Below are 27,088 nucleotides of genomic sequence, written 5' to 3' on the forward strand. Positions count from 1 at the left end.
GACTATTCAGATGTAGCACGAGCTAAAAAAGGGCGCTCATATTGGAATGTGATATTTTTATGTTACACGACTTGTCGTAAACATGAATTGTTTGCTGTTTGTGTTGCATTTTATGTGCTATGTTGGGTTTTCTTGGTTTTACAGTGCCACTCGTGAGTGAAATTTGAACTTTTTTTTTTAAAAAATTCAAAAAAAAATTCAAAAACTACAGGCCATAAATAATAAGCTTTTTAGTGCAAACCTCACCTTTTTATGACAATTGCTTGAATTATTATTAATATTGAAAATATGTCTGGGACTTCTCATTCACCCTGTATTTTATGGTAATTTTTGTGTAATTTCTCTGGGAAATGTGATTCCAGTTATAAAGAAAATGTTTTAAAATGTTCACAATAAATTTTTAGGATCTTGTTCATTAAATGTTGTAATTTTCTGTGTCCAGAAAATTCATTGACAATTTAACGACATCAGTTCGACACGAGTGATTGAACGAGTTAATGAATGATCAAGTGAATGAATAAGCGAGTGAATTGGCGATTGAGTGAGTGAATAAATGATCGAGTGAGTGAGCAAATGAATGAGCAGAACCGGCCTGTCACTATATAATCTCACTCACTCAGCAGGTCATTCGGTCAATCGCTAGGTAGCTCATTCTATCACTCACTCACTGGGTTGCTTCCTCTGTCACTCACTCACTAGGTTACTCATTGCACCAGTCACTTTCTCCTTAGGTCACTCACTTACAATGTTGCTCAATGTCACTCAATCACTCTCTCAGTAGGCCAGTCTTTCACTTGATCTCTAGATTGCTAATTCACTCACAATGTTGCTCACTTCTTCGGTCACTCATTTACTTACTACATCACTCACTTTAATGCTCACTTCTTGGGTTACTTACTACGTCACTCACTTTGCCATTCACTCATTCTATCGTCAAATCCTTCTGTTGCTCACTTACTTACTAGCTAGGTCGCTCACTCTATAGATCACTCATTCTACCCCTGGGTTGCTCACCACGGCACTCATGCACTAGCTCACTTACTCTATCTTTAGGTCGTTCACTAACTACTGTATCATTAATTACTCACTCACTCGGTCAGTCCTCGCTCAATGACTCGTGTCAAACTGTTGATGGTGAATTTTCCATCTATAAATGAATCTGATCCTGAATATGGTCAGTGAATTTTCCTAACGGTGAATTGTTGACGGTGAATTTTCCATAAACCAATCTTTTCAAACATTGTCAGACATAATTTTCAAAGTGGTTTAAGTAGAAAAAGAAATTATTTGTGAGAAATTTTTAAAATTAAGTTGTTTTTTACATTTTACAGTCCCTGATCCAGGCGTGGATCTATGGGGAGGGATCAGGGTGATCAACCCTCCCCCCCAAGCAATATATGCAATATTGCCCCAATGCAATAATTCAGCGGTTCTCAACCTTTTTGACTCGCGGAGCCCTTTTTAGTAAAAAAACATTCTATGGCGGAGCCCCATAGGACCATTTCTCAATTATTTATCAAAGTTACTGATTTATTTTTACTGTTTAAAAATATTAATAATTATTATTCTTTAATTTTACCGTTTTTTTTTATTTTCTTCAAGCGGCCGCAGAGCCCTTGGAGAGTGCACAAAGAGCCCCAAGGACTTCGCGGAGCACCTGTTGAGAACTGCTGCAATAGTTCATGAAATTTTCATAACTTCTGTATGATAATATTACATTCAATCAGTACATTGAAAATTACCTGTGTTAACAATTTTGATTACATAAAAAAAACAAGAAACCTTCGACTAAAAAAACGAAAAAAATTGGAACAGGGAAAAAAAACAGAAAATATGGGAACTGTCCCAGAAAATATGGGACAAAGTGCAGGACATATGGTTGCCCTATCCATAACAATTTGTAAAATCATTTACTACATTTTATGATATTTAGCACACGTTATATTTATTAGATTTTATCAATTAGGTACTTGGTCAGTCAGAGGAGCATACATTTTGGCAACCTCATGTTGAAGAAGTGATTGAACGCTGTATTTTGCTCCTCCTCTAGTCTGCCGGCTAGGGCAGCACTAGATCTGTCTTCTCTTCCCTGGTTGGGCCTTTAGAGAGTCTGTGTTCTCCAAGATGACCAAAAATGTTTTGGTAAAAAAAAGTGAAATATGGTAAGAAAATATCTTTATATGATGTTTTTACCGATTACTGTCGATTTGAAATGCGTTTTTGAAGGCTAGTAACACCAAATTTCTCTGAAATAGATCCCCTGTACCAATTCTCAAGTCCACCAGTGTCCCCCCCACCTCAAAAATAGATCCTGTTTGCATCCGCAATCATGACTCCTGAGATGAGCAGAACTTTAAAAAAAAAGCCATAATTTCTCTTTTAAGAGAATTATATATATATATATATATATATATATATTTTTTTTTTTTTTTCACATGGGGAAAAAAATTTGAATTTCAGCTATGTAGATACGTCGAATTCTGTCAAGACCAGGTGTGTGTGTGTTGGGTAATGGAATTACACAAAACAGTCTCATTGGGGAAAAAAATCTACGCTATTGTTATTCCTATATTTATAGTCACACAACACTGAAAAAAAAAGAGAAGAAAAATAACAGCAACAAACCCATAATTAATCATATAACTTTACTTACCTATAGTGCAGGTTTCCTCAATTGCTGTACACATAAGTCAAAAAAGAATCATTACTAAACATTCTTTGACTAATCTTTCTTAAAGTGACAAATGAACTATTCTTTAAACACTAAATAAAATTTACAGGCTGTTTGTGGTCATTACTCTGAAATTATGCATTATTTTTTTTCGTACACTCGCCACTCTTTTACATTAAAAAGTTGTTAAAATATTGAAAAATATTGTTCTCGATAAAATCATTATAATTTTTTTTTTTTGTGAAGAACTTGAATTCTTCCACTATAAAAAGCAATAGTCTTTATCAGCTCTTTTCTTTCTTTGATCTCCTAAAAAAATTCTCTATGATCCGATTGTAGAAATGCAATTTAGTAGAATAAAATCACATCAATTCCAAATGAGTATTATTATTCCTGCTTTATAATTACGTTAAACACTTTACAATCAAACCAGAATGGAAAATATTTTATTCTTCAGTTATGTGTTTCACGATTTCTGGGAAGGATTTGGTGCATTTCACCAGACTCCTATGATGTTTTAGAAATTTAGCGTAATTTGAATGGATTTTATGGGCTTAAGTTTTGTGTACGTGTAGCTGTAACAAAGAAAAACATTGAAATGGCATTGAACTGGTGAAGTATAATGCTAGGGACTTATTCGTCATCTTTGAAATACACAACTGGTTTTTTACCCTCAGCATGCATCCCTCCCTACATACTTGCTGAAACGGATCTACAAATCTAACAGTAAGTTTGAGTTTCTGCTGTGGCAAGGGTATTTCAATTTCTGTAAACACAGACATTTAAGCATCTTGCCATTGTTTGAATGTTACTGTATATTTCTGTCTAATTTAGTTGAATTTTCCCCAAGGCAATCAAATAATGATGATGAAAGAAGGAAATTTTTGATCTGAACGTATTTGGACTAAATAATGCCAACTTGGTAAGTGAAGAATTGTATTCATCTTAGTTCCCTATATACTGTATATCAGGTCATGCGAGGGTCATTCGGAAAGTAATACCCATTTTAAAATAAAATACTAACTACTTGAAATTTTTTTTCCCAAACCTTTTTATTTTACATTTTCATACCTTATGCTACTTTTCTACATAGTCCCCCCCCCCCCCCCGTTCAAATTCAAACATTTGTTGTACCTTGTAACAAGCTTTTGAATGCCAATATCATAGTCTTCTGCTGCTGTTCTACGAAGAAAAGCTCTGACCTGTTCTTTGGACTCTTCACCATTTTAAAAACATCTCCCCCCCCCCCGGAAACACTTTAAGTTTAGTGAAGAGATGAAAGTCACTAGGGGCTAAGTCACTACTGTATGGGAATTATCGATAATTTTTCAACTGAACTTTTAGTGATTTTTTTCATTATCTTAGCTACGTGAGGTCGCTCATTGCCATGCAGAAGCATGATGCCTCTAGACAGCATTTTGTGCCTTTGATTCTTAATTGACCGCAGCAGTTTCTTCAGTGTCTCGCAGTATGCATCTGCATCTATGCTGGCGTCTCGTGGCATGAACTCAATGAATAAAATTCCTTGCCAGTCCCAAAAATACTGTTGCCATGATTTTTTCGAGTCTAGATTGTTTGCTTGAATTTTTTGGGTCCAGTCGGTGATCAAGTATGATGCCACTACATAGGCAGATGTTTAGTTTCACGTAGCATAACTTTTATCCCATTGTCATTATTTGAGAAAGAAAATAATCTTCATTTGAATAGAGCTCCAAAAAGCTTAAGGCTGAGGCCATGCGTTTCTGTTTGTGTTTATCGGCAGAAAGCCTGCACATTAAGCATTTGAAGAACCCATCTTGCACAAATTTTCAATACTTCAGATGAGGTTTACCATCTTTGTAGACAATAGCTCGAAGCAAACTTGAAAAATTCTCACTAATTTTATACAAAGTCAGATGCCGATCTTGCTTAATCAGTTCATCGACAAACTGCAACAAATCAACCGTAATGATGGACGGCAGTCACTTCTTTCATGATCATGGACATTCTACCTTCCAGCATTAAAACTCCGGCACCAACAACACACAGATGACTCATTTATCACACCACAATACACGTCTTTGATTTCCTTAAAAGATTCACTTGGGTGCACATTTTCATCACTAAGATAACAAATTACAGATCTCACTTCACAAATGGCAGCACACCCAATTTTTTTAGACATTTTGATTGCTCACAAAAAAAAAAAAAACAAAGAATGTCAGAATGTGATGCAAACTTGTATACAGTTAGCAGACGACTGACCGAAACTGGTTGATCTCGTGTCGGGCACCTGCCGCAGCAAAAACGACACACATGCTCAAATGGGTATTACTTTCCGAACGACCCTCATACTTGAAGGTAGGTATTATTCCATTCTCTTCAGTGTACAACTTTCTTAATAAAGTGATTTGAGCATTTGTAGCTATTTTTTACAAGTTTAAGATGTCTTGCTGATAAAATTTTGAGCACCATTTATATTATATTATGAAATTGCATTGTCCTCCCCCCTGGGGTCCCTGCATCACATGTAAGAGACACTACACAGCACTTAAAAAAAAAAATCGGCCTATCTAAATGAAATGCTCATAAAGACCTCAAAATTAGTTTCTGACGTTGTAAACATTTAGTAGTAACTTATTCACACTCATCTGTCTGCAGAAATTGATTTTAGGTAGTTCCGCAGTTGAAAATGAACGTGAAATTCAAAATGACCTTGAGAACTGAGGAGGTTATTGTATATTAATCATAGAAAAAGCTTATATTAGCTAGAGAAATACACAATATTATGCCGCTGAAAAGAAAAGTTAAATTACAGAAATTTTCTATGAATTTAAAAGCTTAATAAATTCAATTCTCTTTTAAATTTGATGATCAAATCATATTACTGCTAAAAGTATTGTGGAAGCGGATGTAAGAATTCAAATTTCAAGGATGTTACAGTAAATGTGATAAATGCAGTTATTATGTATATTTACCAAGCATTTTGTGGTAAGTTTGATAAATTTATCACTTTGCTGGTGATTATGCATAGTGATCAAGCATCATTGGTAAATTTGATAAATTTCCCCCAAATTAATCACTTTTACCAGTTATTATGCATAATACCCAAGCATGAAGTTATTGGTAAACATGATAAATCACGCATTATACATGATAATTCATACATGTATTGTATCATTATATTAGTATACGATCGCAAATGTTATCATTATATCAGGGTATGGCTATATTTATCGCACATACTAGGCTCACTTGGAATTTTTTTCATATTTATCAAATTCACTGATTACACTTGGGTATTATGCATAATCACAGATAAAGGCAAAAAATGTAAAGTGTCTATAAAATTTACAAACGATACTTGATTATTATGCATAATTGTTGATAAAAGTGATGATATTTTCAGTATTTATCAAATTTACCAATGACCCTTGAGTATTATGTATAAGCTTTGGTAAAACATAATTTTTCTAGTATTTATCAAATTTACCAGACACACATATTCACTGGTAAAAGTGATAAATTTATTGAACTTACCAAGACGATTGGTAAGTATGCACAATAACTGGTTATTATGTATACTAACCAACCAATTTATCGCATTTACATACATGAACCACACACAGTCCTGATCTGTGATTTACTATATTAATGGTCATCTAAAGCAAGATAGTGTCAAAAATCCTAATTTAAATTTATGGATCAATTAATATTAAAATCCTGTATCATTTGAAGAAAATCTCAAAATTAATTTGTTACTTGAACGTTAGTTTTTAGAATTTGTTTCATACATAAAAATACTTCAGGGATACATATGTTTTGTGAAATTAAATGCAAATAAAAATGCCATTACGCCAGACTATTATTCCCAGACTACGAAAGGACTATTCCGAGAACATCAGGTTCTATACTCTCTTGTATTTTTTGTTGTCACAGGGAGGGGAGAGCTGTGGCACTCGTGCTCATTACTTTTACATCAAGTAATAATCATGAGTTGTGGTACATGAAATGTAAAAATCCCGTGGAAATTCCCAAAGTGTTTGTGGGACTGAATCATGGAGTTAGGATGCATGTTGTCACATCATACAGGGTGTCCCGTAAGTCCTAATTCAGCCTTTATCTCATCAACCATTCGCTGAACAGGCATAGTTTTAATTTTAAAAAAATGCTCAAAATGTGTTCAGAAACCACCCTGTAACCACCACACTGTATTTTCAGAGTGAAAATACAGTGTGCCACAAAATGAAAAATTTAAATTTTTACACAGTTTCCCCGTCCTGTAATTTCAATTAAAAAATCGTTGCTTTGTCTCTCATTTGCGTGCAATAATGAATATCAAATTAATATTTCATAGTCATAAAAAAAACATTTGAGAAAGCCATTCGACAATAAATTCAAACAATAGCGCCTGCTGTCCAGCGAAAAAATTCAATTGTGCCCCCAGACACTTAAAGGTTGTGGGGGTGAGGGGACTGTCAAGCTAGAGACCCAATTATCTACCCAGGTCCACAACTAGATAGTCTTTCAGCCTAGCAATCATGAATAATGTCTCCCTCATGTAATTTTGAATAATTTTAAAAGAAGAATTTAGTGTCTCTATCTGGTTTAACGCCCGGGGTACTAGATCTATCTGCATCCTTCTCTTAGGGGGGGGGGGGGTCTGTGAAAAACCTAGACCAGAGTGCTCAATGTCTGCATCTGCATTTTAGAGTTTTTGGACAGAAATATTAAGCTATTTGCTTTGTTAAAAACATCGAAATATAATCAAAGTATTTTTATCTCATTTTGGGGCCCCTAAAATTTAGCGGCCTAGTGTGCCTGCACCCTTCACACCAGCTGAAGTCCGGCCCTGGCTTTAGGAGAGATAGAGCAACAACTTTCTAATTAGTTTTCTTTAGGACAGTGTCCGTATAAAAATTTAGGTTTCTTTTTAATTTTATGACTCACTATGTTCTCAATCTCAAAACTGGTACAGAATAATTCCTGAATTCATTTTGAGCATTTTTCAAATTGAAACCATACCTCTACGACAAATGGTTGCTGAGATAAAGGCCAAATTAGGACTTACGTGACAACCTGTATACTCAGGCCTAGAATCAGGACAGTACAAGATATTCAGGGCATAATATGAGCCTAAGTGAGTGAGGAGTCTACTTCTATGTATTAGATGATCTTATTTTTGCACTGTTATGATGATATTGGTTTTTGATTGCTATCTAGGTGAAATAGTATTTCATTTAATGTTATTAAGCTTTTCACTTTTTAATAGTTGTTTGCATTAATTGATGGGTTAATACAGTTTGAATACGGTTTTACTCGTCCCCAGTTGGGTGTAAGAACCTTCTGAAGTTTTCAAAAATAATTGGTTGTAACTTTTTTCTTTGTGTAACCCGCAGGTTATATATGTAAAAAAAATCTGAATTTATATATATATATATTGGTAAGATTATATGTCACTGTGATTTATCTGCAAATATTTTTTCTAAGTGGTTGAAAGAGACATTAATATTTTTAAAATGAGTTTGTAAAACATAGTTTTATAAAAGATTTATAGATGGCATATATAAATGGATGCAAATTAAAAAAAAAATAATAGGATTTTTTTTTTCTACATAAACATCACAGGCAACCTCTTCCAACTCCTTAAAATTTCATTATTGATGAATTAAATTTTCACATGTCGATTGAACGCCACTGTGGACTGCACAGTGATATTTCCCCCCCCCCCCCTCAAAATAGCATCTGTGGAATATATATATACTGCTGCATTTATGCACTGAAAATGTATAGTACTGGTATTAATAGTGATGTAGGGCAATTAAAAATGCTGGGGGTGGGGGGGGGGGAGCTGCTGCAGCAAGAAATTTGTAAATTACTGGATACAAGAACCAGAGGTTATGAAAGTTCAGTGCAATATGGAAGATTATATGGGTGCTCATCATTCACTGTTCAGAGAGTTTTTTTTTAACTTAAATTTTTCTTTAGATTAATACCACGCCACTTAATAAAATAGTCAAAAGTGTTATAGTTACTAAGTGGCGTGGTATTAATCTAAAGAAAAATTTAAGTTAAAAAAAAACTCTCTGAACAGTGAATGATGAACACCCATATAATCTTCCATATTGCACTGAACTTTCATAACCTCTGGTTCTTGTATTTATCCAGTAATTTACAAATTTCTTGCTGCAGCAGCCCCCCCCCCCCAGTATTTTTAATTGCCCTACATCACATTCCTATTAATACCCGTACTATAAATTTTCAGTGCATAAATGCATTCAGTGCATAAAATCATTCACAATGTCATAATTGTGATCACTAGCAACTTGGAGGAAACTTATGAACAAATTAAACTGCATACGTTTGATACTGAAGAACTATCAAATGTAGATAATTTTCTATATCTGAATCATAATTTTGTAGATCATTAGGGTCAATAATTATGTACACACTCAGATCCGTCACATAATGGGTTAAATGGCATCTCTACTCTTATATAAGCATCAATTTTAGCTAATTTACTAATTTACTTTCTAATGCTATGTTTTTCTCACCAAAGGGGGAAAAAAATTTTGTAGAGGCAAGAAAAAAATGGTGAAATGGCATGAACATGCATATATACCAGTTCAAAGTTGATCGAAACAGTGAAAGATTTGGTAAAAGGAAAGAACACTAAAAGAATACTAGAGATATAAGAAACTGGAGAGAATCATAAATAGATGGATCACCTTTTTTTCTCCTTTGATGACATGGGATCCAGTAAGTTAAAAGGAAAAGAAAAAAAGATGAAAGATTGGTTAAATATTCAGATTGAGAGAAAAAAACAAACAACTAAAACACGAAAAAGAAGTCTACCTAATTATAGGAAAGACTCGATAGATACAATCAGACAGACTATTATCCTTGTTACTAATAACTAATTAGGTTTAACAACTGACATATATATTTTAATGTTTTGTTCTACTTTTTTTTTTACTCATGAAGTTATACAAAATAAAGCCAATTCAATGAACGTACTCTTTAAGTGCTTTTCTTGACGTATGTTTTATAAATTTATAAATTGTTTCCAAAAATACATATAATATATATATATATATATAAAAACGTATATAATATATATTCAAAAAATTAATGTTGGGTCTGAAAAGGATAGATATATATATATATTATCGCTTTCAGACCCAGCATTCATTTTTTGGAATTTTCAAGATGTTTTTGCATTTTGGATACTCAAAAATGCCATAAAATTGTTTTCTTCATTTTTTAAAATTATTATTTTTTGGGAAAAAATAATTCACTTTGCGTGTGTGTGTTTTTTCAGCCAAGATGATGCAGGGTATATTCATCTTCACATACAACTTTTCCCAGAATTTTATTGTTAAATTTTGTGTAGTAAATAATGCTTTACCCCGAAAGTCATCTTAACCCCCCCCTCCCCCCCTAAAAGTTTAACTTCAAGTGCTGCCCTCTGATGAAAGCCCCCAAAGTTCATATTCACCATATTTCTAACTGAAAACTTACACAATCCTTGAAGCCAGAGCTTAACACCCTAAAGTAAAAAAAAAATTCTACTCCGAGCAAAAGCAACCCACACATTTGTGCACGCAGGGTGTGAAAAAGAGTTATGCATATATATTTTTATGTAAGAGGATGATAGTTTTATGTAATGAGGTTTTGCATGAATAAGCCGTGAGTAGCCTGGACAAATGAGAATCTCACTGATGGTGATGGCTGTAGATTTGCCTAATTAATATATGATGAAACATTCTATTTTCTGATGGTCCGAATGATATTAAATATAATAGAATAAAATTCATTCTGATACAGTGAAAACCGGTCCGAGACAGGCATTGTATGATACGAAAACCTGTCTTTAACGGAATCAAAATATCAATTTAGCACTTTGATGTGCACTTTTATAAAACGAAAACTTGTCTAAAACGAAATGTTATTTTGGTCTCTTGTATGTTTGGTAGGAACATATCTTTGGTATGTTCTCTTTGGTATGTTCTGTTTCATTTTAGGTTCCTTTCATTTTAGTAGTTATATTTTAACAAATAAATAATTATTGTTAGGGGGAAGCTCCTGAATATCCTGATGTGCCCTTGTAGAGTGTTGAGCTCAAGTGCACTCATATACAGTATATCAGTTGGTGAAACGTCATTGATATGTGAAAATTAGCAGTGATAATACTGTTAGGAAACATAATGAAAAATAGAATTGATATTTACTTCTTTAAAGGGACAGGACTTCCTCCATGAGAATGACCACCATTTCTAGCATCAGCCATAGGGCATGTTACCATCATATACGCTGATAATGATAAAGAAGAATTTGTTTATAATCAATAGATAAACAAAAATATACAAATACAGTAGACCAGTGGTTCTCAAACTCTTGTCACTCCTCCTCCCATGATTCATCTTCGACTCCCCAGAATAGTAAAGTAGATATTGTGCATTTATAAGAACCACTTCAAAGCATAAACAGGCTTACACATCAATATTTCTAGCTTGTCATGATGAACCTGACAAAGGTTTGTGACTTCCCTAGGATCAGCAATGAACACTTTGAGAAACATTGCAGTAGACTCTCACTCTCACTAATCTGGCATATATCAGACCAGGGTTGTGCTACCAAAATAGCCAGATTACTGGAAAGTTGTTGAAAAAGCCAATTTAACCCTTTCAAAACTGATTTTTTCTCTTTACTGGGACATATATATTCCCTGTTAGTTTACAAAAATATTTTTCTTCAAGAATCTTGTTGCATATAAACTTGTGTATGAGCGGTTTTTTTTTCTACTTTGCTATCTTGTTAATGGTTAGATTAGAGGTTTGATCAGTTGCACAGAATCACAAATCAGCATTTGCTCGGTGTGATACACCAGTCAACACATTTAAATGTACAAAAAAGCTTTTTTCCCCAAGGAAATCATAAATATTTATGAAAATTATCATCAAAATAAGGTTTAATACAAAGTCATTTTAGAATATACCTTTTTCAGCTTTTCTTCGTTTCCTCTTATTGCATATTTTGACAGCACAGACCGACAAAACAATAGCTGCAATGAAGAAGAGTATGCCACCAACTACTCCAGCAGTGATAGCTTTGCTCCTGTTCTTTTCCTGAAGATCACCTTTTGAAAATCGAACAATATAAATAATTAACTCATCATACCATATGCAAAAATTGTTTCATAACTTTTCCTTACAAGGTTCCTAGCGAGCAGGAAATTCAGGGAAAATGTAAAATATTTGGCAAAAGTTATACATATAGAAAAAAAGTGTGTGAAATAAAAATTTGAAACAACATTCGAAAAACATTCGAAAGGTTAAGATTTTGAATTATTATATCTCTTTTTTCACGAGTTTTGTTCAGAGGAATTGTCAAGCAGATTTTGCTGGGAACCCTGTTTAACCATTTCGATACTTTTGTGAGGAAACAAAATCACATTCCGATAATTTTCTTTTAATGAACATGAAACAAATTAAGAAATACATTAATTTATCGTTATGCATTTTTTTTTAAAGTTTTAAAAATAGTGAAAGAAGCAAAAATTATCATTGATACTCAATGCTCTTGAATTTCAATTGAATAGAGAATTTTATTTTTTGCCAGAATTAAAATAACATGAGCATAGGTGCCAATGCTCCCGATTAACCCGGCCTTATTAAAATCTTCCGGTCAGAAATCTAATTCTTCCAATTTTTTGTATCTTCATAGAAAAATCCCTAAAAGTCCTGAAATTGAGCTTTGTTTGAATGGAAAATCCCTAAAGAAAATACTCTTCCTGTCCTTGCAATTTCAGGCTGACCCCATTTTTTCAGGAAAAATATGGGGAATTAGGATTTCAAGTAAGAAAAATCGATAATTGTCATGAAATATGGTTAAAGTAAGCAAAGTGGGTAATTATTGCTAAAAAAAGTCAGGACATGGAAAAATGCATCCCGGAAAAACGGGATTTTCATATGGTCATTCATTACAATTTCAAAAAATCCCAGGGTTTCCTCTTTTATTTGTTTGACATGTTTTCTTTGATGTGGAACGTGTCATCACGGAATAAACTACAGATTTTTCTAGTCTGTGAATTGACAACTATGTATGAGTAATTTAAACTGTAAGCTTACCATGAATTTCAAATTTAACTTCTTGACTTGCACTGAAGGACTCATCAGCAGCTACTGAAACCACCCTAAAGGTATATTTTCCCCCTGTAAAGAGCTTGGCTGAAATTGATATGAAATTTTCGTTTTAGGATTGAATTGGAGCGCACATCTAAACAGTAAAATTGCACGTATCCTTAAATAGAATTGTTTTGAATAAATAACGGATATCTTTTTTTTTACCCTCGTAGTATGTAGCAGTATTTTTGATGGGTCCCCAAGTTTGCCAGGCTGCATCAGTTCGATACTCAACTAAATAATGCTTGATAGGTAATGTCAAGTTGGTCGGATGATTCCACGATATTCGAACACCTTGATTTGTCTTCGTTGCCTTGATATCGCGCACTGGCCATGGCTTTGGTCCTTCTGGAACTGGTTCTGTTGTAGTGTCTGGAAGATTGAGACGAGGGACAATTTAGCTATTATGCTAAACTTCGCGTAAAGTTGGGAAAAATATTTTTATTTAACTATTGTGTAAGATCATGAAATTGTCAATGCTTATGTACAGTAAAACTTCCTCTAACGGCCACCTCCAAAAAACAGCCACATTTTGTTGGAACCGAACGTGTCCCATAGACTTGACGTTACAAATAACCTCCAAATAAATTGGAAATGGAGTCGGGAAAAAAATACACATATCGCATGAGAAAAAAAATTTTTTCAAGACAATTTTCAAAGGATTCCCCCCCCCCCCAAAAAAAAATCTATAGGGAAAATATTATTTATACTTTCTTTTGCTGTGTACAAATGCTAGATGGGTTTACTGAAGGCAGTGGAGAGGGAAAAATGGCCATTTAAGTGATCTATAGTTGCGCTGCAGGCCACTCAAGCAAGCTCCAAATATACTGCGGGTCACCTAAGTGATTTATAAATGTGCCACAGGTCACTTAAATGAACTATAAATGTGCTGCGAATCACTGAAGTGATCTGAGGATATGCCACTTAGTTCATGCTTACAAAATTAGGTTTGAGATCACTGGCCACATTTGAGCAGCAAGTTATGGGTTGAGCATGTATGATCTAGTCCAGTGTTTCCCAAAGTGGGCAATATTGCCCCTGGTGGGTGATGTAATGTTCGGGAAGGGGGGGTTGATAGAAGCTACAAGTATAACATAGGATGCTATGGGTTTGCTTGAGTCGAGGAGCAATGAGAGAAAAAAAAATTTGAAAAAGGGGGACGATGGAACAAAAAGTTTGGGAAACTATGATCTAGTTGATCTCGTGGGTGGGAACAAATAACCATTTGGGGTTGCTGGTACACCATCTTGGTCCATATCAATGTTAAGTTTTTCTTCCTAAGTCGTTTCTGTTGTGTACTATCTCAGCATTGCAAGCATAAATTTTAGGCTGCCAAAATAACGCGTGTAGATTGATTAATAAATTAATGTAATATTATCAATTTAATCATTATTCTAATATAATCAATTGTATAATTATCATAATCAAATACAGAACAGATAAACATTTTAAATGCTAAACAGATCTCAAATTTTAGCTGGTTTTTTTCCCTTGAGAATAAAAACAGCCATTCCCAATAGCGGCCATTGCTGGGAGGTTTTACTGTATAATAATTTTTGTAAGTCATCTTTGAATCATAAGAAATTTATGCCAGTTGTGTCACGATATCAGAAAATCATAATGAGCATGATTTCCATTGGGCTCTAATTGGATTTCATGATATATTTGAAATTTTATCGTAAATTGATTACGATGAGTTTCTAACCACATAGGTGATACTTATCCTACTGTGAATTTTGAGACTATTTGATGAATAATATATTGAATATTACCTGGCACACTTGGAGGTGGCTCTTCTTCTTCTATTGTTGAAGAGATTGTCACTCCAGGTGATGCAGTGGGCGGGACACTGCCTGAAGAAATGGCAGCTGCGAAAAGAGTAAAAAAAAAAGTTAGTGTATAATAGAGAGAAATTTGTGATATTCTATTCCAATAAAAAATACATTGCCGAATATATAAACACACAGTTTCTTAGTTATAGAAGCAATCTGCTCAGTTATATTCACAGATGAAATCAGTTAATAGCAATCTTTTGATTTTTTTTTGCTTATCAGGCATTAAATGTTTCTCTTCAATGCATATAAAACACCTGAGATCCCTGCAAGTATTGAAAAAATTTCTTCTAAATCATTGCAACTGTCAAAGAGCGTTACATAATCTTAACCCCCCTAATGCTCATCCCGTAATATGACTCAAAAATACTTTGAAATTTTGGAGATATTGCTTGAAAACCTTTGCTGTACTAACCCTACACAGCTATGCAAGGTTTCCAGTAAGCTAGTCTGGTAAGGTCCAGGAGATTATAAATGTGAGAGAAAGTAAAAAAAAAATGTAAAATATATTTCGCAAAAGTCCAGGAAAAGGGAAAAAATGAAATTCAAGCAGATTTTTCTGGGAACCGAGGCAATTTACTACCATTTTACTTCCAAAGAGGTGGTTGTGTCAGAACTGCTTGATAACCTACTAAATTCATGAAAAAACTTATTTAAACCTGTCATTCTTTCAAAGCATGGGCATATAATAAGGGCTGTCTCATGCAGTACCAGAGTTGGCACCAGCTGAAGTCATCGCCCTGACAGAACCGGTCAATTTGCCATTAGCTATCCTGGTATTTCAAGGTCACATTTTGGTTTCAGCTGACCACCATTGTGGCAATAGTGGGGCTCGAACCCAGGTCCTCCCAATGCGAGTCTGTCATTATATTAGCCATGATTGTGAACTGTTGTTATAATAGACTTTTACTGTATTTTGAATCATTTCTCTTGAAAGAAAAATGATCACGAAGAAGCATAGTCTCATATTCGGGGCTGACAGGACTTCAGCCTGTGGACTTGGGATGAATGCCGTTATTTTTTTAAATGTATTACAGAGGTAGCTCCCTAAAGATCCCAGCCGAGGAGCCTGGCTCCAGGATCTCTCCTTTATCCCCAATGTTCGGATGAAGGGGCTTCCATAGCTATTTCACATTCACCCGTATCCATAGTAAAAATTAATAAATAATGTTGTTGATATATAGGTGATTCTCATGAAATTTGCCTAAATTGTGTCCCCGGCAGTTTACGTTTATTTTTAGCGCATAAAATTTGTTGTTCTTCACTTTCTATTTATATTCCAGTTTCCAATAAGTCGCCACTCCATTTATAATTTTTTCATCGATAGATTTTTTAAAAATTTGTTTGAACAAATTTTAATTTCTTAAGGAAATGTCCTTCTTCTACCTGTCCCCAGCCTATTTTTCAAATTTTAAAATGATTTTTTTTATTTAATGAATTAAATGAATTCCTATCTCAAAGCAAAAAAAAAAATTTTTTTTTCAATAATATATATTTTTAGGACTCTGTATGCTTCTTTTCATACAGGGTGCATAGTTACCAGAGTGTATGGCATTTTATTAGCGAACCATTAATCCTAGAGGTGTACTTCAAATTAGAAAAGTATTCAAATAACATGTAGTACTAGGCTTGGCCATTCATGTTGCAAGGGGTTGTATAGTTATTGACATAAAAAAATCAAGTTTTTAATACAGTCCCTGTGTGCAATATTCATTGAGATATTCAAATTTGAAGAACGGAGGAAGATATGGAAAAAAAACCAGCATTAAATGCAGAAAAATCATTTCACCCGCATTTCTCATTGGCGAGCAGCTTAGGTTTCCTGAACATTGCTCAGCGGTGGTCAAAAATGAATAGAATGCTCGATTTCATTTTCAAAAAGGTCTCTGCATTCTCCTAAAGTCATTCTTCCATTTTTCGAGGCTTAATATGGCCTGGCCTGGAGTATGTTGTAAGGTTGTGGAGACCATACCTACAGAGGAACATAGACTTGTTTGAAGGGGTGCAGATAAGAGCTACGCATGTCCTTATTGACACACTGGGCTCGAGTTAGAAAGAGAGACTTTATTTTTTGAATATTTTTACATTGGATGAATGCAGGTGCCATTAGATATGATTGAAGTGTTAAAAAATTTCAAATGGATGGTTAGGAGGGACCATGAATTATTAGTACACCATAAATCGGCTGCTTTTACAAGGGGACACCAGTATCGATTGGTAAGGGACAATTCTAGGCTATGGTGTCGCAGGGAATTTTTCTCTAACAGGGTTGTTGATGGAAGAGCTTACCCCCGGAGGTAGTAAATTGTAACACAATTGACACGTTTAAAAAGAAATACGATAAACATGTTGGGGTAAATTGAGAAGCTATCCATATTTAGAATAAGACAACCATAAGTATTCTTTATGGGCATTGTATACTATTTTATCATGTATATATATATCATTTGTAATTGCATTTTTAATTGGGTTGCTGTATTTTTTAAATATATGACATCCATATTTTTATGGGCATCTTTTTCTCAGCCACCTCATTGGGCATTTTGCCTGTTGTGGCGTTGTATTTGTATTTGATGCTGGTTTTTCCCAACTTTTCTTTTTGAATTAGAATATCTCAGTGAATATTGCACTTAGATACATGGAAATTTTTTTAGTTGGCATCAAGAGAGACAGGGCAAGAACTTTCTAACAGGATTTTTGGGCACTCAGGCAATGTATAAAAATATAATTTTTTAATTTTAATAACTATATAACCCCTTGTAACATGAATGGCATATCATAGTACTACATGTTATTACGATCCTTTTTCTAATTGAAAGTACACCTCTAGGATCCACGGTTCACCAACAAAATGCCATATGTACGCTCTGTTAACTATGCACATTGTATATTTCATCTTTTTCATAATTTGAAATATTATTTATCAATAATTCATAGCTAAATGAAAATTTCCCCCGCTTTTTTTTTCCATTTGTGACATTTCAAATACATTGGTTCAAGTCCTTCAACACCATTTGCCACCTATCAAACTTTGTGTTGAGAAAGTTAAAAAGAATGTAGTCACATCATTTGAACTTCCTTTCAAACCAATTATAATTTTAAATTAATTTACAAATTAGATTTATTGAGGAAAAAGAGGCGAGTGGCTTTATTAAATGTCCTTCTCCTGGCTACTTTTTTTGTGAGGAATATTTAATTGAAAATTATTTTCAATTTATCTCACGTTTCAGTTTAGAGAGACCTGTTATTTCTGAAAAGCATATGTTTTCAATGTGCATAGTTTTTTATCAGTGTTGCAAAAAACATGTAAAAATGTCTTTCTTCTGGCATTAGGTAACCAGAAGGAAGGTTTGTTGAAATCACATAAGTTGGGGGAGGGGGGGAAGTAAAAAAAATCCAGATTTCTTTGTTGCAGCATCAAGTTGCAGTAATGTTTCATTTGAAGACTTTGCTTAGAGAATGTAATTTGTGCTCTAGCATAACAAAGAAAAATTGAAAATTTGTTGTCCCCCATAAAATCAATGGAAAAAGGAGTGAGAAGCACGCAATTTTGATAAAAAAAATTATTCAAAATGTCAGTGTTTGTCTGAGTTGAGAAACTAAACTACCAAAATATATGGAACATGTTGCAAATGCCAAGCATAAAATATCAAGTACTGAAATAGGTAAAATGCCACGCCATATCTGCTCATCTCTTATAATATGGTTAAACTTATATGTGAATGTTTTTCGCTATTAATTTTGAATAAACTTTCTCTGCTGACTATATTTCATTTATCTGCTGGTAAAGAAGTGTCCTTAAAAAAAAAAATTTCAGATTTTTTGGTTCACATTTTATTTTTGATAATTGTCTTTCAATTTTTTCTCCAATTTTGTGAGAATGACCTGTATAAAAACATCAATAGGTATACAGATAACATTATTGAAATAAAGAACATAAATAATATAAACATATAGATATAAAAATAGATATTTATTAAGCATCAAGAAAAAAATAACACAAAGTTACTATATTTTGCTAATTGGACTGTTTACAATTCATGTTCATAATATTTGAGAATTTAATGTGTGATATCATAAAATTTAAATTTTACATACATCTTGTTCTTGCCCTGACAATAGGACTGAACATTCCATCGCCCAAAACATTTCTGGATAGCACCTGGAAATCATATTCTGAGTCTGGCTGCAAATTATATACTGTAAATGTAGTTGCAGTACCAGGATGAACACGAATTGTGCGCCAGTCACTTTCACCTTGGTCCGCAAGTCTGTACCTGTAAAGTGTATATATATATTTTTATAAGTCTATATTTTGTTGGTTTCAAAATCTTTATAGATAATGCACTGCCTTAATTTACTTTTGATGCCATTTTAATCCAAAATTAAAACAAAATGTCAAATAAAAATTAATGTACAGTATTGATGGTGCCATTTTTTTTATCGATGCCAGCTGTAACTGGAAATGTTATTTATTAAAGTTTTTGTTTGAATAGATGTTTTACGTAGTTTAGAAATTCAAATTTAGTATGATTTAAAAATTGCATTTAGTTGCGAGGCATTGGATATGACACAATTTAAGTGAATTAAAGGTTTAAAAGAGAGAGATTAGTATTTGTAGCTTTTAGACTCTTATTCTTACCATATCACGTAAGTTTGTTCATGGCCACCATCGTAGGCCGGAAGCCATGTCAATGTCGCAGCAACGGTACTGGTGTTTACCGAAACATTTGTTGGGGCATGAGGTGTGGTACCTAGTTGATTGAAAAATAAACAAAGGGTAATTAGAACAATTTATATTTACTTTATTGTTCAATGTTCTGTAAATATAGTAAAATCTGTCCATGTTGGACGCCTATGGTTCCATTAAAATCTGTCCAAGTTTTTTAGAGGTGTCCAAGATAAAGGGGTACACAAAGAAATATTTTACGACATCATTAAAAGGCTTTAGCTAGTAGAATATGACAAAAAACTAACTATACTTACAAGTATTAATTTTTTGAGTAGGTGTTAGAAAATAATTATGTACAATACATCTCTTTGATTAATATCTTACTATAAGAAATTTAAGTGCAGTAATTAAATGTCAATCAATTTAATCAATAACTTCTCTTTTCAATGGTCAGCTCCTCCAACTTTTGTTAACTCGTAATGCAAAGTTGAAATTTTTTTCACACTTGTAGGAAGTTTAAAATGATACTTCATGTACAAAACATCATTGGGTACTGAATAAAAGTTTGAAATGCAGAGAGATTTGAAAAAAGAAAGCTTGTGAAATGAAGGAATATACAGGTGCAATAAAAACACCACAGTCTGACTTTCTTTCTTTCAAACTGTGCACAACTCCAATCTATCGCCATGGACAATTCACTACAGAGTGAGGTGTCATGTACCTAACAGTCTGAGTGCATATATAGTGCTTTTACAAGATTTATTGAAAGACTGGTTATTTGTGGAGATGAAGATTACAGGGAAGAAAATTCATCACTGCCCCCACGGGGACTTGAACCCCGGGCTCTCGCTTGCCAGACGAGTGCTCTACCATCTAAGCTATGGAAGCAGATAGAATATTTCAACCTTGGAGCATATATATTTGTTGAAAGTATTTTTCTTCCTTGTAATCTTCATCTCCACAAATAACCAGTCTTTCAATGAATCTTGTATTAATAAGTGGGGAGGACATTTCTATATATATATATATATTGTGTTGTGTCTGATTTCTCAGTGCTGCTATCTATATTTCAGAAGTGAAGTGTAATTGATATGAAAATCAAATACAATTGATTGTAATTGATAGTAAAGTGTAAAGGATTGAATATTTGTACCATTGTAGGCTTACCATAGTCTGGCTGTTTCACCCTATTCTGTAGGTTAACAATGAAGTTGTTTCAATAAATATGTTTTCTAAATCTTTCTTAGAGGTGGGGAAAACATACCCTACCAACAACTTCACATACACTGTCAAGTATTCAATGCTTCACCACATAATAAGCAAACAATTAGCTGCACCTGTCCAAGGTAAGAACCCAGAGGGTGTCTAATGTCCAAGATATAGAGTATTGCAGACATGCTTTAATCTAGGGTTATAGCCGGTTCCATTCAAAACTGTCAAATATGGGGAGAGAGATGTCCAGACTATAGAGGTGCACAAAGTGACAGGTTTTACTGTATTTGACATTTCTTCTCAAAATTTTTTTTCTTATATGTCCTGATTCTCCCATGATTAAAATTAAATTACATACAATACAGTATTTTGACATTCTTTTCAAGATAATTCAACATGTCCATAATATAGGGTGTACATGACTGAAGTTCCCTTATTCTGAGCTTCATGCAGCCTAACTATTAACCCCTCTGCACAGATCTCAATACGTGGTACATCACAGGTGGCGAAAATTTTAACCCCCTGATTGTTTTTTTAAATAATCTTAGTAAAATTTTTATTGCATAGAGTAGACGTTTTATTATATTCTCACTTTTTTTTACAGTTTTAGAATTAAAATTGAAGAAATATAAATTATTTTCAGCAGAGCTTACCAAACTTAAATTTTTTTTTAAATTTAAATACCACAAATAGGGCCTTGGCATTTAAATTTCATTAGCTTAAAGGGTTGATTATAAAGCATTTTGAAGAAATGATGCGACATTTCCTAAGTTTCATAATTTTCTGATTAATAGAGCTGTCACATGGCGGTTGACAGCTTATAATAGGGGAACTTTGATTACGTACACTCCGTGTGTTTTATTTGATCCTGTTATAAAAAAAATCACTGCATACTTACATTACTGTTTACTTGTGAAATTTGTTTAATTATTTTTTGTTATATTTTAGTATCTGTCATTTTCTGGGAACTACTGTATGTGTTATGGTGCATGTCTCAAGCCTAGTATCTTCGCAATATAGTCAGTTATCATCCAGTCACTTCATGAAGGAAGGAGCTAATGTGAAGCCAGGACAATGTGTGAAGTTACTGGCCACTATGTGTAGATGCTAGACTTTGGAATAAGACAGTAACATATGCATGCTACTAAGATAAAAAAGAAGTATAATTATTCTTATGATTAATAAAAAAAAAATTGTGGAAAAATACTTACGTTCAACAAGAAGGAGAGTACTAGTGACAAGAGTTGCTATTTCATTTTCTAAAACGCATTCATATCGACCATGGTCTTCTTTCTTCAGGTCTTTTATGGTTAAATTACCTCCACGAAGCTGATAGCGATCTCGTGGTAATTTTGAACCATCAGCCTGTAACAAAAGGTCAAAACACTTTTAAAGAGACTGAAATTACAGCAGTTGGAAAATTTTCATCAAATCAAGCTTTTGAATGGATTTGATATGAAAATTTTTTTGACTATATTGAGAAATACCAAGAACTTACGAATGCCATTTGCTCATCATTCTTACTACATGCAAAGCAGCAATTATCAAAAGTATTCTTACATTATAAAGATAGGAAAAAAATATCCTGTTTTATAAGATTTCTATATCTTAATTATAAAGATATTTATACAAAGATAATTTTTATGACAATCTATATTTTAATTGAATGGCTCAGTTTTTTTCAATGATTAGAAGATATTCTGATTCACTGGAACAAGCTAATTTCAATGAATTAACCTCAGGTGGGTCTAAGATAGAACTCAACACAGATTGGAGTACAGTAAAAGATTGGGATATTTAACAGTTGTCCTAATAATGATACATTTTTTTTTGTACTATAAAAAAATCTGTGATGAAAGTAAAGGCACTTGAAGATGTAATTATGCAATATGTTAAATTTTTTATGCTACATTTTAGTTTTTTACTTTCTGGGACATGGTATATGCATTAATAGGATGAAAAGAAATGCCATTTTTCACATGATTAATGATCCTTGAATATTCCTAAAAAATTTCTAATGCTGTGCACATATATATACAGGGTGATTATAAAAAAACTATCCCGACATATGGGCCCCTAACTATCATACCATTCACAGAAACTGAATGAAATTTTGGCATAAGGTATTTTGAGGTATGCGCTCAAGAATGATATGGAAAACAAGTGTCACTCTAACAGTTACGGTTACAGTGAGAAAATTTCGAAAATATCAAATGGCAACACCAAGTTTTTTGTATTGGAATGTGATCTCCATACTGAAAAACACTAAATAGCGTTGGAATGGCACCTGTAGCACGAAAATCCCCGGAGCTAGGCAAGGAAAAATTAAAAAGGACTTTGCACCAGAGCATTAATGTTCGTTTCATTCGTCACACCGTTGCTTCAGCTGAGATCCCAGCCTGATTAGTCCTCCACAAGGTCATGTCGAAAAATTTGTGAAACACAATAAAATGCTTTATTTTATGCTGCTTCTCTGTCCTTATTGGTTGTCCTCACTTTTAGCCTATCTACCGCCGATGATTTTCATGCTACAGTTGCCGTTCGAACGCTATTTAGGGTTTTTCACAATCGAGATCACATTCCAATACAAAAAACTTGGTGTTGCCATTTGATATTTTCGAAATTTTCTCACTGTAACCGTAACTGTTAGAGTGACACTGTTGTTTTCCATATCATTCTTGAGCGCATACATCAAAATAACTTATGCCAAAATTTCATTCAGTTTCTGTGAATGGTATGATAGTTAGGGGCCCATATGTCTGGATAGTTTTTTATAATCACCCTGTATATCAATTATTAAATCTTCCTCATGGTGAAGACAGTACTGGTACTACACAAGAAATAGTATCATATTGAAATGAAAATACTTGAAGCTTTATTTTGATTGATGTATCACAATAGGCATCACTCTTAATAATGATAAGACAGCTAAATTGTATCAAAATATTTTTTTGTATCCTTTATGTGTATTTTGTGGGTGAAGAATTCAATGAAGACTGAATCATTGATTGTGTCATCAAATACTTCAAAACTCTTTTTTTTTTTTTAAAAATCGTGAATAAATCGCGTGTTTTTGGTCCCTTTAGTCTGTGTTTCTGGATTTCAGTGGAGATATTATCAATTTATTTATTGCATTCACATTTATTTTCTAGTTTTATATTCGTTTCAAGGAACATATCTTATGTCATAAAACCTTCCCATATTGACATGGTAAAAGATAGCCTACTTCAATTCATACATAAATTAAGCACCTCATCACATGTATGAACATTATTTGTTTATTGTCAGTTTCTGCTTAACTTTTTTTCAAGATTTCATAACAATAGTCTTGTCATTTTCTCTTTACTGCCTCATTTGAAAATCGCATTACTAGCAATAACCTTCTTTACACCTATACTGTTGAGCACATATCTGAAATCACTTCTGGTCTATTCCAGGATTTTGGCTGTTCAAAACCAATTTCGACCAATTTGGCTGTTCAAACCAATACTGGCAAAAAAAGTGGTCAAAAAATCATTGAATTTGTAATAGTTTTCACTGTTTCTTCCATATTAAAATTTTTAAATTATTAATTTTTTTATTATAGGGTTCCCCTGCGACCTAACCGACTCTTTAGTGATGGTCAGGAAAATGTAAAACTGTCTAGAAAAATGTTAAATATTTCGCAAAAGTCAGGCAAAATGTAAAATATTAAGCAGAAGTCAGAAAAATATGCAAACATTGGAGAGAAATCAGTTAAAACTTATGTGAAGGGAAAGAACAAACTATTTTGGGAGGTTGAAGGTTTTGTTATATTTCTTTCTTCAGGAGGAAGGATTGGAAGGAATCCCTGTATTAACAATAAATATCATAAATATCAGAATATGTTTGTCAGAAAACAAGGTTGTACCTCTTTTGACGTTGACGTGGGGGTGGGGGGATTAACCATTTTCGTCGATATAATTTTAGACAATTTCAATTGTTCTACTGTAAGTATTACCTCAAATGATCAGAATAAAGCAACATTTAAAATTTTTCTGTTATTAATTCTTACAAAGTAGTTTCTCACAGGACTATAGTATGTATCATACTGTTTCCCCTGGGCCGCAACTAGATGCTTGGTCACCCGGAGCAAGTGCACATTTTGGTGCTCCTTGTAATGTTGAAGGAGAGGTTTGAGAATAAAATTTGCGCCCCCTCTGGTCCAGCACCTGGGGGCACGAGACCCGCCTGCTTCTCCCCTAGTTGCGGCCCTGGTTCCCCCCACCCACATCAGGTTCTTTAACTACCAGCGTATTTCAATTTTTCTCAATTGAAACATTTCTTTGAGCTCAATGGTCATTGTCAGTATCACATTTCAATATGATAAATGTTCCAATGTAAGTATATATTTACCAAAAGAAAAGAAAAAAAAAAGATAATTCAGTGTAAGTCTTTAATTAATAAAAGAAAAAAAAGAAGATAATTTTACCCTTCTCCATGTAATGGCAGGCTTTGGTTGACCAAGGCCTTCACATGGTAATTTGACTTCGCTGTCAACTGGTCTCTGATATAATTCTTTTGGTTTTATTGTGTACATTGGAGGTTCTGAAAGAGAACGTATATTAGAGATAAATAAATCATATAAGGTAGATGTGTTGCAATACATTGCATTCAAAGTTTTCTTTTATCTTCCTTCTATTTCTATGCAATTATTAGTGATTTCCTTTCCCCCTCCACCACTTATGATGCATCCTTCTATTATATATATACAGGGTGGGCAGAAAGTCCATATCAACTTTAAAAATTCATAAAAAACCGGAAAAATAACCGAAATAAAAAACGGTTAGCAGGATTAGCATCACTAGGTCGCGGGAATTTTTTTTAAGACGAAGGAACCTCCACCCAACCCAAAAAAAGAGCCGGTAGGTGGCACTGACGTACACAAGTCAAAGAAAAGATACGCAAATAACGAACAGAATGCCCCAAAATCGTTTAGTACTAGGGTGACCGTACGTCCCGCATTTCTCGGGACAGTCCCGATATTTTTTGTTTTCTGCCGTCCCGACTTTTTGGCAAAAGAGTCCCTGTTTTTCCCGTTTTTCACACGAAGCCTACTTAAATTTTTATTCTTTATTGAAGTCAAAGATTGAAATTAATTTTCAACTCATAAATTATATGATAATTACAACTATAAATAAGAATATTAATCTCCCACATTTGTCTCAGTGAAGGTTTTTTTGTTTTTTTTTCGTGGAATTCATTTTAATCCACTGCAATTTGCAGTAATGCTTTATTTCTCACCATTGTGATTTTTCCGTTATTTTTAGCAATATTTGGCAACTTTGTTTAGTTTTGGCGTAATTTTTGGCAATGTCTCGTATTGGCGGGTATGTCCACATACACGGTTTATACAACGGTGAACTGGTTGTGGATTAAGAGCGCAAGTTCTTGTAACCGTCTCATTTGCATATTTCCACCGAAGTCACTCGTACCAGCGCCACCTATCGGACACGAAGCTGGGCTGAAAGACATCTCGGCAACGGGATAAGCTACAGTGGCAAAGTTTTGGCGTTCATTCATTCGCCACCTATCGGCTGTTTTTTTAGTTATTTTTTTTCCTCCCTCTTAAAAAAAATTCCCGTGACCTAGGTATACTAACCCTGCAAACCGTTTTTCATTTCGGTTATTTTTCCGGGTTTTATTCATTTTTAACATTTCTACGGACTTTTTGCACACCCTGTACATATAAGAGCAAAAGTGAACAGGTTCGGTGAGGGTGAAAAGAGAAATCGACTTCCTGTACCTATAACCTCTGTCCTCTCTCTTATTTGTACTTATCTATTATACTGTTTTTATTTTTTAATTCATTTTTCCTTGTTTTTCTTCCATTTTTTTGCCCTTTTTCACCTTCTCCTCCCCTTTTCTACGTGCGGTTAGGTTAGGACAAGGTTACTATAGAAGAATAAATGTTGAAGTAAGCCTGGGTGGGAAAAACGAGGTACTTTAATAGTACACACGAAAATGTTCCCCGGGTCATGTGACCACTCTACTTAAACTTAGGCTAACTATACTTTCCCGAGAAAAACACGGCAAATTGGGATCTCAAATACGGAAGATCACCAATAGACACCAAAAAAATGATGCAAGTGGCCAATTATTGCTAAAGTCATCGAGAAATCGCCAATGGCGATTAATGCAGCACTACCGCAAATCGCGGAGGATTGAAATGAATGATTCCTCGCATATGTTGAGAAATTAATCATAAGTAATAAATTACACACTTGTGAATATTCCTCCCAGAGCTGTTCTTGCAATCATATAGAAAGAGTAAGAGAATATACACATTTAGAACTTATAACAAGACGTTATATACAAGACTATCTCAAATGCAACAGTCACACAAACAATGTTGTAAAGTTAGGAAACAAATAGCAGTATTATACAGGTTGAGAAATATCATACGAGCCCGGAACTCCTTAAGACAGTCTTCCATGCATGAATCCTATCAAGAGTAACTTACGTAATAACAGTGTGGGGAGGTGCTTACCACGATAACATCAAAAATTGAAATGAAAGT

General features: G+C 33.8%; 1 protein-coding gene, 1 long non-coding RNA gene and 1 other non-coding gene across 7 annotated transcripts in view; 1 reads left to right on the forward strand and 2 right to left on the reverse strand.

Moving 5' to 3' along the window:
* The window catches only part of LOC149083659 (uncharacterized), a 36,013-nt gene extending 13,378 nt beyond the window's left edge, over positions 1–22,635 (forward strand). The window contains exons 2-5 of one of the 4 annotated variants that reach the window (XR_016192919.1): positions 1,967–2,162; positions 3,522–3,593; positions 18,789–18,952; positions 21,499–22,635. This is a non-coding gene — a long non-coding RNA (uncharacterized LOC149083659). The remainder of the gene's footprint in view (positions 1–1,966; positions 2,163–3,521; positions 3,594–18,788; positions 18,953–21,498) is intronic. The other 3 variants (XR_016192920.1, XR_016192922.1, XR_016192921.1) reach the window with 3 other exon arrangements.
* The window catches only part of tutl (immunoglobulin superfamily member turtle), a 320,969-nt gene that overhangs the window by 3,913 nt on the left and 289,968 nt on the right, over positions 1–27,088 (reverse strand). The window contains exons 7-17 of one of the 2 annotated variants that reach the window (XM_089234149.1): positions 25,001–25,116; positions 21,762–21,915; positions 19,309–19,420; positions 18,765–18,943; positions 14,607–14,702; positions 13,000–13,206; positions 12,781–12,879; positions 11,649–11,789; positions 10,881–10,963; positions 9,379–9,406; positions 2,654–2,677 (exon numbers count right to left, since the gene is read on the reverse strand). In XM_089234149.1, coding sequence (XP_089090275.1) covers positions 2,654–2,677; positions 9,379–9,406; positions 10,881–10,963; positions 11,649–11,789; positions 12,781–12,879; positions 13,000–13,206; positions 14,607–14,702; positions 18,765–18,943; positions 19,309–19,420; positions 21,762–21,915; positions 25,001–25,116 — 1,239 coding nt within the window. The remainder of the gene's footprint in view (positions 1–2,653; positions 2,678–9,378; positions 9,407–10,880; positions 10,964–11,648; positions 11,790–12,780; positions 12,880–12,999; positions 13,207–14,606; positions 14,703–18,764; positions 18,944–19,308; positions 19,421–21,761; positions 21,916–25,000; positions 25,117–27,088) is intronic. The other variant, XM_089234150.1, reaches the window with a different exon arrangement.
* On the reverse strand, positions 20,155–20,226 carry TRNAA-GGC (transfer RNA alanine (anticodon GGC)). Its single transcript has one exon. It is a non-coding gene; the product is annotated as a tRNA-Ala (tRNA).

The sequence above is a fragment of the Pholcus phalangioides genome, unplaced genomic scaffold (assembly GCF_987345545.1).
Source record: "Pholcus phalangioides strain wild (caught in Gottingen) unplaced genomic scaffold, Ppha-v1.0 ptg000008l_1, whole genome shotgun sequence".
Taxonomy (NCBI): Eukaryota; Metazoa; Arthropoda; class Arachnida; order Araneae; family Pholcidae; genus Pholcus; species Pholcus phalangioides.